This window comes from Delphinapterus leucas, chromosome 18 (assembly GCF_059928025.1).
Source record: "Delphinapterus leucas isolate spDelLeu-1000000601 "Yukka" chromosome 18, BTC_Dleu_Yukka2, whole genome shotgun sequence".
Taxonomy (NCBI): Eukaryota; Metazoa; Chordata; class Mammalia; order Artiodactyla; family Monodontidae; genus Delphinapterus; species Delphinapterus leucas.
Window position 1 is genome coordinate 30,144,136 of NC_143146.1, and position 12,990 is coordinate 30,157,125.

The 12,990-nt window shown below is 39.3% G+C and overlaps 1 protein-coding gene across 9 annotated transcripts in view; it reads right to left on the reverse strand.

The window, feature by feature from the left end:
- Window positions 1-12,990, reverse strand: part of LMO7 (LIM domain 7) — a 199,415-nt gene that overhangs the window by 131,081 nt on the left and 55,344 nt on the right. For 4 of the 9 annotated variants that reach the window (XM_022577024.3, XM_089899435.1, XM_089899433.1 and 1 more), the window contains exon 1: window positions 3,688-3,754. Coding sequence is in view for 3 of the 9 variants with exons in the window: in XM_089899434.1 (XP_089755560.1) it covers window positions 3,688-3,758; window positions 4,767-4,814 (119 nt within the window). In the remaining 6 variants the exon portion in view is untranslated. Of the gene's footprint in view, window positions 1-3,687; window positions 3,777-4,766; window positions 6,178-12,990 lie in introns of those variants that run through there. The other 5 variants (XM_089899436.1, XM_089899432.1, XM_089899434.1 and 2 more) reach the window with 4 other exon arrangements.

Consider the following 12,990-nt stretch of genomic DNA (forward strand, 5'->3'; position numbering starts at 1 on the left):
AAGGAGTTGAAATCACCTTATAGACCCCTGTCAATCCTTTTACTAATTAGAAAAAAAAAACAAATTAGATTTCGTTCACATTTCACTGTTTAATAAAGCCAAGAGAGACTGCATGTCTAAGGTATACAGTAAAATAATTACTACAACAGACTTTAACTGGGGGAGTATTCTTTAGCCCTCAATTGATTGGATCCCACAGTCAATCAAACTAAATGATACTAAAATGATTTACAGAAGATACTAACTTCAGATTAAAAGGCAATAAATGCACATAACTACCCTCATTATTCAGATGTGTATCTTGTCTGAAACCTCAGTGCAGAGTTTACACCCAATTTAAACTATCTGAAATGTCAGTACAGTGCCAGTTGGGAAAAAGCTATAATGAGCTCATTTCCTCCAACTCTTGACTTTGATATTCCAGAATGCCAGTTCAAAAAGGATAAACTCCTACTAAAGCATAAAAGACTGCTGAAATTACTAAATAAAATAATAAGAAAACTGTTTAATGGTGATAATGAACTAGGATGCCTAGAGGCTTTTAAAAGGCAATAAGCAGACCCTGTATTTCACAAGAATTGGTCATTTTTCTGGCAGTGAACCAAAGAGAAGTCAGCCTTTTCCTATAGAATATTTTAAAAATCTGAATTTATTTTTAAGTCATAATTCAGCTAAAACTTGAGATCTCAGATGGGCAAAATATTCTCAAAGACAGACAGCTTACTATATTTACCACTAATTTAAAAGTCAGGGTTTACAATACCAGGCTTCTGAACAGCAGGTTTTGCTTTCCTCTCAGACATAATAACTACTCAGGCATATGTGATCAAACAATGATGCTTAATCATTTTGTAGACCAACTAGCTAGGCTTTTCTTTAGCTATAAATTTACACAGAATATAGTTACCTGGACTTTTTTCCAACACTACATCTATTAGATTAAAATGCCTTCATTAACCAGTGGCTAAAAATAATGCAATTCACCATTAAGAGATTTTTTTAATACAAACATCATGCGGTACTTTGGGATCCCATCATAAACTAAAATTACTGATTACCACAGCTTAATATTTACTGACACTACTTTTGGGAAACATTCATTCAAAGAATACTGGGTGGACTTCCCTGGTGGTGCAGTGGTTAAGAATTCGCCTGCCAATGCAGAGGACACAGGTTCAAGCCCTGGTCCGGGAAGATCCCACATGCTGCGGAGCAACTAAGCCCGTGCGCCACAACTACTGAGCCTGCGCTTTAGAGCCTGTGAACCACAACTACTGAGCCTGCATGCCACAACTACTGAAGCCGATGCGCCTAGAGCCTGTGCTCTGCAAACGAGAAGCCCGCGCACCGCAACGAAGAGTAGCCCCCGCTCACCCCAACTAGAGAAAGTCCGCGTGCAGCAACAAAGACCCAACACAGCCAAAGATAAATAAATTTAAAAAATAAAAATAAAGAATACTGGGTACTAAATAGATTGATTAGACTTAGCTGGTAATGCACAAAACCCCAAATTGGTGTTATTTCAATAAGGAAACAATCTAAGAATGAGCTTCTGGAAGTTGTGAATTTAAATGACATTTAAAAAGAAACGAATATATCTCTAAACATGCATCTAAATGTTTGCTGTGACCATTAAGGTAGAACTTATAATATTTAATCTAACAGTACTGCCTGTGATCAAAACAGTTTTTTATCAACTCTGAATATCCTCACTGGTAACAATATACTCAGGTTGGATATAGTTTTTGGAAATCACCTCAAGTAATTTAGGCTGCTGCATAAATTGCCTTTTAAATAAAACATTAAGTGTCACTCTCAAGTATGTTTAATGACCTAGTTATGGAGGCTATGTCCCCAAAAGGGGGATCCCTAAAACTATTTTGAGTAATAGTTCATCACTGGAACGATATAACCACAAAGTGAGTTCTTAAAGAGATCAGCTATTTGGGTTGCATGCTTTCATGTGTCTAAAAACAACTCTGTGCTCCATAGGCCCACTGCCTACATAAGCCCACCTAACTCCTATCCTGACTTATGGGACTTAAAACTGACATCAAAGTTATTTGCAGCAAAGCTCTAAATAGTCTACACTCATAGCTAAGGTTCTTTTCAGATCACATGTGTCTAACAGCCATTTTTCCCTCCATCTTCTGAACACATGAGAATATATAAAACATATAATTTGCAAACCAAGATAATTTCCTATCAGTGACCAATTGAGCTAGCCACGTGACCTACTAATATTAGTTTAAACACTATTTGGCAACAACAACTCTGAACGTGGCATCAGAAGAGGACAAGAAACATCCCTTAAACTTTACTTGTGACCCTTATTCATATGCCTGTCCTACTACATATTAGGTAGAATCACATGAAATTGACATTTCTGTAGGTCACACGTGGTTGAATATCAACACTTCATATGATTCGACTTAATAACACTGCTCTAAGACAAAGAAGTGTGAACACCTATCAACAGAACTGATGAGATAAAGACTTATCTTCATGGCCGTCTTCCTAGCAACAACTTGTATTCATACAAAGTTTGATAGTTTATGGAAACCTTAATATATGTATTATAGAACTTTGCACCTTTGTGAATCAGGCAGATCAGATACCCTGATCTCCACTTTACAGATGAGAAAATAAGGCTCAGATGTTAAGTCACTTGCTCAAATGTCCAAAAGTATGAAGCAAGGAATCAAACCTAAGCCCTCTGACTCCGGATCTTTGCTGCAAACAACCTTCCTTTAAAAGGATAATCAAAATCATCTAAGTATGAGCACATACACTCCCAGTGCGCGCTTGTGGACAGATTCCATAAATACTTATGTGATAAGTGTCTAGATTGGAATACTTAAGTGGTTTCAAAGATGTGGGTACATGCACAAGTACATTCTTATGCTTTATTTGCTCACATCTGCAACCTGGACCCTCACCCAGGACTGCATTCTTCTGTCCCACAGACTGTCTGCCCCTCACCCCCAAAGGTCACCACCCGGCTAACTGCACTCTGCATCCAGTGGGGAACAAAACATCACACTAAACATACACTGTAGGTCCCACACCGTGAATCGTGGCACAAGCCTATCTGACTTAGGATAACCAAAGCCTCAGATGTGATTCCCAGTAATATCATATTAATTGAATGAATGGCTGGCCTGTGACTCAAATTGATTTTGTGGTAATGTAATGACTCCACTTAAAGGTTCAAAGAAATATTTGCTGCAGCCTAAATTTGTTCTACAGTCATCACTGTTTACTGATGAAGGAAACAAGCTTTATATTAACTTCTAAACCAGGCAACTCCATACATTAGAATATCCACAGCAAGCAAGAGCTGGTGCTATGCGATAGGGCTTGCTTCTCAACCACCCACCCCTACTGGCCCATCAATCAATAACAGAATCTTTCTTGTTTACTAATTTAAAATAATATATATTTCACCAATGTTATCTTCAGATACAGAGACCGATAACCCCTTCCTACTGTCTGGTACTGTCAGGGTGTCAATTTGCAGGGATCAAATCTCACTTGTTACCAAGAAGACATATCAGTGACTATGGTGGCCATGTGGGGTGGGGGTGGATGAAGACACCTCATAACAGGCACGCGCATGCACACGCGCACACACGCACACGTGCCCCTTTGCTTTTGAATTATTTTTTTAATGCTTTAAATACTTACTCACACAACAGAACGCCATTCTCCAGGGAGGCTCGAAAATCCTTTGTCTCAAAATTCTTCTCTGTCACTGCCTGAAAGACATATTTGGGTATTAGTTTTCTCTAAATCAGGGATTATACACAAGTCAAATCCAGTATCAGATTAATTAACATGCATCTAATATCATACTTGGAGAACATGCCTGTATCACCAAAAGTTGTTCCATACAGGAAATTCTATGCACTGTTCTATGTTATAAAGAGAAAGGTTAACCATTTTAGTATGAACAAATATAAACAGAAAAAACCACAACAAGTGGTTTCTATGATGCAACCATTTTATGGAGGGTAAACAAAAGTTAGAAGCTTAATTTCGAGCATATTTTCTGTTTAAAAAAGAAGCCCTATGGGCAATCTACTCTACTAAGAGTAAATAAAACCAGACTAAGATATAAACTTGAAATACCAACTGTATACGCACATCATTAATTTCAATTCCACCCTTAAATTCCTCAAGTTTCATTACAAAGCTAAATAGCAGAGGGCATGACTCTCCTTAAACGTATTCATGAAATGGCCCTGATTTGTGTAAAGAGCTATTTACTGCAATAGGAAGAAAAAGATTAAATCCTGACATTGAGAGACAAAAGACAGAGAGGGAAGATGGTACATACTCTAAACAGACAATTCCCCACTTAAGGCTTTTACATATGAACAGCCCATCTTCGGTTACCGCCACCAATGTTCTTAGTGAAACTGCTGAAAAAATGTCTACCAGTTCTGTCTTCCTCTGTCTTCTGAGGGTGGAGTGGTTGGGAGGAAAGGGGATTCCACAGGGACAAGAGTAGCAGAGAAAATGGAGGCCATGTAGGGAAAAGGTGCTCCAGGAATACCCTGGGACTGAGTCCCCAGCCAAGGGTGTGGGCAGGTGTACCACAACAGCTGGGACAGCAGCCACCCTAGAGATGGACCCACCACCCATAAGCAGAGGCCTTGCTCCACCTGCCACTTCAGGGAGAAATCTGATCTCGGAAACCTGATTGGGAAGTCACTAATCTTAAACCCTAGGTGAGCTACAAAGCTCCTGCTGTCCTTACTCACCACTGTGACCTTTACCGTCCACCTAGAGTCCCTGTATGTCTTCTGCATCTTTTCCACAACACCCAACAGTGCCACAGGTACACATAATAATGGGTAACTGACAAAACAATGGCTATTCCTATAATTAAAGTTGGTTTCTCATAAGCTGGTTCTATAAACAGGGGCAGGAAGCTGTGTCAGGAGGTGACACACTCAAAAGCAGGAAGAAGTAGCAGATCCTTTCCTACAAAGGTCATTAATCTACAGAAGGGCTATGTTGCTGCATGAATTAAACATTTGCTGAGTGTCTCCGTTACGTGCACTTACTTGGATACTGGGTGTAGATCTAAAAAAAAAAAATGCAAGGAGCTCACAGCCACGTAAGTAAAACACAGAGTTTAAGAGTTCAGTAAAACATATCCAAATGGAATGGTATATTCCTTCAGGGATAACCTTGAGTGGCCCATGTATTATCCCAGGTAACCTATGCAGCACAAACTCTCTTGAATTTTCCCCAAATAAATCCAAAACAAACTCAAGGTGAGCACTAATCCCAGCTAGTGAAAACATAGTAGCATCTCATTTATCTGGGAACTCCTACCCAAAGCTAAAAAGCATGAAAAAGTCCCAGGAACGGCCAAAGCAGATGTCAAAGCCCATTCTCTCTAGTCATTAGGAAAGCCACTCAGAGCCACCAATACTCAATTACCCACCACTGAAACAATCTAGGGATTACGTTCCCAAATTAAGGTAGATTAGAAGCAGTGAGTTAGAAGGAAGAAGGACTGTGACCCCACAGACACATGGAGAGCAGTGAAGAGTGACAGTCAACAGCACTGGATGGGCCAGTCGAGAGGCAGTGTAGCAAGTGACGAAATGGAAGGAGAAAGGGCGCAAGTCAGACAAAAATATATTCAAATCCCACTTTCATTATCTAGTAGCTGTGTGACCTTAAGCAAGTTGAATAGCTTCCATGAATCCCAGTCTGCTCATCTGAAACAGGGTAAATATCACCTACTTATTAGCTTATAATGGCCAAGATGCAGTGCAATCAAGTACCTGAGGGTAGCTCACAGAGGTATATGCTTAACCTCAATACACACATCAACCTTCAAGTAACACGCTGACAACACATCGCAATAATTAGCCCTCAAAAGAATACCTCTGGGGACTTCCCTGGTGGCACAGTGGTTGAGAATCTACCTGCCAATGCAGGGGACATGGGTTAGAGCCCTGGAGCAACTAAGGGCTGCTTAGTTGCACATGCCACGGAGCAACTAAGCCCAGGCGCCACAACTACTGAGCCTGCGCTCTAGAGCCAATGAGCCACAACTACTGAGCCTGTGTGCCACGACTACTTAAGCCCGTGTGCCTAGAGCCCGTGCTCTGCAACAGAAGCCACCACAATGAGAAGCCTGCCCACAGCAACGAAGAGTAGCCCCCGCTCGCTGCAACTAGAGAAAGCCCACGCGCAGCAACGAAGACTCAACACAGCCAAAAATAAATAAATATTTTTTAAGTTAAAAAAAAAGAATACCTCTGCACCATACAGACAAAAAAGCTGAGTTAGATTCAGAATATTAACAAAGTAGAAATAATGGAATATAGAGAGATATTTAGAAAACCCAGCTATCCAGAATGGTTCATTTCTCCAAAAAGACTACAGAAAGGCAAAATCATCGTATGTAGCGGATTTCAGACCACCTCCCTCCATATGTCAAAATATGAATGCACTCTTGTACATATACACTTATCAAAATATAAATAATGATGATATAAGACCAGACTCCATTTATACTGTATTTACAAAGACAGAATGTAAAAACTAAACAGATTCTTAAATGATAGTCTATATTTTGAAGACATGGGAATCTGGCATGCTCTGTACACTATTGAAGATAATATAAAATGACACCACCATTGCTGAAGGCAATTTGTAAAATGTGTCTGACATCTCTCTTTTTTTTTTTTTTTTTTTCCGGTACGCAGGCCTCTCACTGTTGTGGCCTCTCCCGTTGCGGCGCACAGGCTCCGGACGCGCAGGCTCAGCGGCCATGGCTCACGGTCCCAGCTGCTCCGCGGCATGTGGGATCCTCCCGGACCGGGGCACGAACCGTGTCCCCTGCATCGGCAGGCGGACTCTCAACCACTGCGCCACCAGGGAAGCTCGTGTCTGACATCTTAAACACACATTCTCTTGGGCACACTATGTGCAGATCTAGGAATTTATATTAAGTCAACAGGACAAGAACTCAGAGACATCAGTAGAAGAACTGCTTCACAGCATTACACATAATAGCAACAACTTAAAACACCCTGAATGCTCAACAATAAGAACTCAGATAAATTATAATATAACCATAAAACAGAAAACTTCATGAAATTACAATTCATGTCAGAAAAGTAGATTTATCACTTGTAGAGAATACTGAACATATTAATTATAAAGCAATTTGTCAAAAAGTACATGGAGTATGATCCCAATTTCTATAACTCTATGCATTATATAAATATGCATATATAAGTATGCATTATATAAATAAATATAGAATAAATATATTAACAGTAATTATTTCTAAGTGGTAGAATTATAGCTAATTTTAGTATTTTTTTGCATATGTATATTCTGTAGTAACCACAGGTGTTTCTTGTGCAATAGATATATAAATTAATATATTTTTAAAAACATTCAAAAGAAGTCAGATTCCATCAGATTTAGGTCAATTTCCTGTGTCTCCTACATTTAAAGGATAAAGGAAGAGAAGGACACCAGTTTTCATGTAGGTAATTTTTCTCATCTATGAAATAAACACATCCTCAAGTTTAATAATCCTTATTCTTACCCCTTTCACTAGTAAGAAGGTTGAGGTTCAGAAAGTTTAACTTTCTAGAAAGTTATAGAATCATCCACATGGAACAGATACCAAAAACCTACAGCATTTTACAAGCACTCAGTAAGAGCATGTTTCAAATGCATCAGACACAAAGTGTTTCTAAACTAAAAAAAGAAATTAAGTTGTCTTCCATCTGTGTTTAGACTTTTTTAATTTAAATTAATGTATTTTACCATGCAATGTGCCTTCAAAAATAATCCTCCACTGTTAAGGGTATTAAAAAGGTAACTCTGTAAATAAAAAATGTTGAATTAAATTTTTTTCAATGTTCCTGAAAAAAAACAGACTTGTGTCTTAACACATAATGACTGTGTGTGTGTATGTGTGTGTGTGTGTGTGTGTGATAAAGTGGCATTCTAAATGCTAATAAAATGAAAACTCATCTGTTAATGGTTTCAGCATTTCTCTTGACATTTTCCTGAACATTACAAAATGTTCATACTGTATATACTATCTACCTCAAGCTCAACAAGGAAAACCATCTGATCACTGTAAACTAAAATTTTTAATTAGCAATTTATATATCCATATAAATATAAACTCATCTAAGACCTCTCCTAAGAAATTAAAACAAAAAAGTTTTCCCAAGAGTTTTAAAGTAAAAAGAGAACATAAATTCATAGCAGGGATTTTCAGTCTATAGCAGCTGCCTGGGCCACGTTCCTTAAGAAACACACAGCAACACACAGCACGGCACCTACCATGGCCAGGTGAGGCCAGGGCGGGGCTCTAGAGCCTGTGAATCCCTGCCCCACTATTTCCTACCTATAACCCTGGACAGGGTGCTTAACCTCTTTGTTTTCTCAGGGATGCAACAGAGATATAGTACCTACGTCACAGGGCTGCACAGAGTATTAAATGGGATACTGCATATGAAGCCCTCAGCACTTGCCTGATTCAGAAAAAGCATTCACAAATGTTAGCACAATTAGCTATTACTATCCCTCTGTAGAATGAAAATAATAGTTTCATCTTAGCAAAGAGAAAGTCCATGTTGCCAGAAGTAACATCTTTTACTTAAAAGGAAGAAACTGAGTTACATTATAAAACTCCACTAGACTACCTTCTATATCCTGGAAACTGTAAAAAAAAAAAAAAAAATTATAGAGATCTAGAAAGGACCTCAAAATAGAGTGAAGGCTGTTTTGTTCAAAAAAATGAAATCATACTTTAAAATGTGAATGCATCCGTATTTGAAGAATTCAGTATGCTAAAAGAAATTCCAGAATTTTGAAAGAAAAATTGTTTGGTAGTTCTAATCTAACAATTACTCATTGTGATTTTCAATAATTTTCAACCTCACTCATTAGCAAGCTATTTGAGGTGTGATACATTTTATGTAATGAGGCTGTGATTCACAGGAACTAAATAGAGACCACGTGTTTCCCACTGAGTTATCAAAAGTCAACACAAACAGGAGTAATCACTATGTCGTCAAACGGCCACACCTTGCCTTCTGTAAAAACTTGTTTTCTTCCCTCTTCCTTGTCCCTTTCCATATTTTCCTAATGCAGTTGAATAAAATCAGTACCACTTGAAATAACCTAAGACGTACATCAGATTTCATCTGGGGTTTGATCCTAGACCCATCTCACTCTACACACTTCTATTAAGTTACTGCTCAGTCCCGATTTTCAAAGGGAAAGAAGTATTTGCCATATCTACTTCACAGCCCACAAATGATATGTGAAAATATTTGATATCTTCAAAAAGAAAAGGAAAAAAAAAAAAAGACTACACACTGTAGTCAAGGCCACTGCATCTTCCAGCCATGTGTCCCTGCGTGCTGAGCAGCCATCTTGTTGGAAAGAAGCTAAGAAGCAACAGGGCCAAGTGTGAGGCTCTTGGGTGAGATGCTTCCTGTGAAATTATAATTACTCCCCCTGAGCATGTTAAGGGCGGAGCAGCGCGCCAAAAGTACACACCGCACAAACACTGCCGTCAAACCCGTCCTACCACCTGTAGCCTCCAAAGAAGCCCTTGATACAAAGCTTTCAAAGGGCATATGTTGTGGAATAAAATACCTACCAACCGAATACACCCTCAATAAGTGCCAAGTTGGCAAATTTCAAAAAAACCCATTTCTTTTGTTATGAAATATATTACCTTAATATATCAATGGGAATTATCTTCATACCCTTTACTGTTTGGTTCACAGCTTTATTTAAATCCTCTCACTGGAGGAGATTTCCCACCAATCTAAGCAACAAGTTTCTCTAAAACTTCACATCTCAGCTCCAATTCTGGCCAAGAAACCACATGACCTAAACCCCAAACATTCTGGGAACTTTTCAAAGACCACTTTATACCAGACTGTTATCAGCAAAACACTCACTAAGGCAAGTCAGCAGGCCCTCATCTCGTTTAAATTTTTCAGTTCCTTTTAAGCAGCCATTTAAAAGATGTTTAGAATCCCAAAAGCACTCTCCACCATACTTCTGTGTGAATCACAGTGCAAAAACACAGTGCCCATTTGAGCTTGTTTTAAAAGAGGGAAAGGGGGCTTCCCTGGTGGCGCAGTGGTTGGGAGTCCGCCTGCTGATGCAGGGGACACAGGTTCGTGCCCCGGTCTGGGAAGATCCCACATGCCGCAGAGTGGCTGGGCCCTTGAGCCATGGTCGCTGAGCCTGCGCGTCTGGAGCCTGTGCTCCGCGACAGGAGAAGCCACAACAGTGAGAGGCCCACGTACTGCAAAAAAAAAAAAAAAAAAAAAAAAGATGGAAAGGGATGTTTGCTGCCAAAAAACTAGATGATGAGCTTCAACTGGGCTCATAGTTGATTCCAAATTAAGTTACTAATTGATTGATCAGCTACTACATCAGGACATTTAAGATACACACAGGAGATCGTCATGCCAAAAAAAAAAAAAAAACCCCAAGGAATATTTACCCTCAGAAAGCACTGGGGAACACAGGAACCACATCATGAAGCAATTCACTAACAATGGGTCTGCTTTAACATTTTCATTCAGAAACATAACCTAGTATATCCCACCTTCCAACGAGAGAGCCCTTATAGGCCATGGTTTCCACAGAGAGACTCCCCCCCAGGCCGGCACACATCAAGGAGCTGTCGTGTTTTCAGTCTCTAAGAAGCCACCAAAGAATTAAAAACACCCTTCTCTCCTTTCTTCCATCAAACTTCATTTTTTGCAGCATCCCATGATGCCGCAAAACAGGTCCAATTTTTATGATGAATTCCATGAGACGTATACATTATTCAAGATTCAATAACTTTGACAAATCTCATTGGTCACACATACTAAAAACCTATAATGCAAGGACTGTGACACACAGTCGAAAATATTAGGTAAAAACTAAACATAATTTAAATATAAAAAGTCTACCTTCTAGCTCTTTCCTTGCCCAGAGTAAAATTACTGAAAAGGTTATTCACAATTTTAGAGAAACCAATTCTTCCAAAAAGGGTGGGGCTCTATCCCTTTAATCTTATTTTTTTTTAATTTTATTGGAGTATAGTTGATTTACAATGTTGTGTTAGTTTCAGGTGTACAGCAAAGTGATTCAGTATACATATATTGAATACATGTATGCATTTTTTTTCAGATATTTTTCCCATATAGGTTATTGCAGAACATTGAGTAGAGCTCCCTGTGCTATATACAGTAGGTCTTTGTTGGTTATCTATTTTATACATAGTAGTGTGTGTATGTTCATCCCAAGCTCTCCCCCCACCCCACCCCCGACGTATCTCCTTTGGTAACCGTAAGTTTGGTTTCGATACCTGGGAGTCCGGGTAGTGGCCTTTTTAAACTAATAAAAATTTGAAGTCAGAGAAGCTGAGATGGAGCCTCAGACTCCTTTGTATAATGAAGTCTCCCAATTTCCCCAGGCCTCAGTCTTCTCAGCTAGAAAAGGGGTTCCAGGATTGACAGCTAACCCTTACTCTGTTTACTTCGTGCACGATCTCCCTTAATCTTCACAGCAACCCTGTGTGGTGGACACTCTTACCCCATCTAGACATGAGGAAACTGAGTAAAACTATGCTTGCTTGAGTTGAGACCTAGGTCAGTCCCTACATAACAGGCAGTGAGCATCCAGTGAGAGTGTCTATGGAAGCACTGAGTGAACTTGACAATGTAATTAGGAACCTATTCCCAGCCATCCCAGCCTATTCTGCATACTCTCAAGGGCAGGACTGTCTTACCCAACCTCTCATTGGTTGAAATGCGGCTTACACATACTTGTCACTTATGTTAAATCTAATTACTCTTCTGATGAATATTTGCACTACAAGTATTTGAAGCAAGAAAGAACAAGACCCCAAAAAAAGCAAAACTGCTGGTTAAATTTCAAGTGTATGGGGGGTAGGGAGGGTGGAGATTGGTTGTGTTTTAGAAGAAGAACCTGCCTCAGTTCCCCAAAATCACTCACCCTAGTTTTGTCACTAGCTCAAGAACAAACACATACAATAGTCTATGGAAACATATCACTCTAGTGATACACCTTTTTAAAAGGGAATATTCTTAGATGAAAACCTCAGTTGAGAGCATTTCACCACTGATTTGCTACATAAATTTTTTCCAGACCGAAGAATACATTAGAATTCAATTTTCCATTTAAATAATCTTTCTTAATTTTAACTAAGATACTAAGAAAGTATTTGGTTATTCACTCATTCAAAAATCATGTAATGGCAATTGCTATGCACGTACCTGGCATGGTGCTTGGCACTAGGAATATAAAAAGATGAAGCAATTCTTGGAAATTCCTCTTTAAAAGTCTAATAACCCTGTTTTGAAATATGTGGTCAAAATGGCATTTTAAGCCTAGGCATCTCTCTAAAATGTGGTTAAGCCTCTGAATTACAGCATGTTCTTCGTTAACTTATATTGTATACTCAGCATTGCTTTAAGTGACATAATTCTCAAGTCACTGGCCTCTCTTAAGACTTGGCATTGTACTACATAATATCCCGGCATATACCAGGACTATTTTTGCCAATGCTAATATCACTTGATAGCAAACCCAAAGCCAACGCACAGTCTTCCAAAATCGTGGTATTAGAATTGCACAGATCACTGAATTCTAAATGGAATCCGAAAGTCTCATAGTGGTCAAAAATCTAAACATTTTCTACCCCACTGCCCATGGTAAGCCCTTGGTCTTAGTGGCTAGTGTAAATTACACCTCCCCACTTCCCCTTCTCTTGGGAAGGCTCCCAAGTCTTCACGCAGCCGGGAAGGGAAGACTAACAGCAAAGTACACAGCTCCCAGTGTGTTCTGGATAATTAAAAGCCAACTGTCTTTATAAACCCTCCAAATTCTTAATCATCATTAGGCCAAATGCCAGCTACACTCAGATATTTTGGCGGGGGCGGGGGGGCGGAA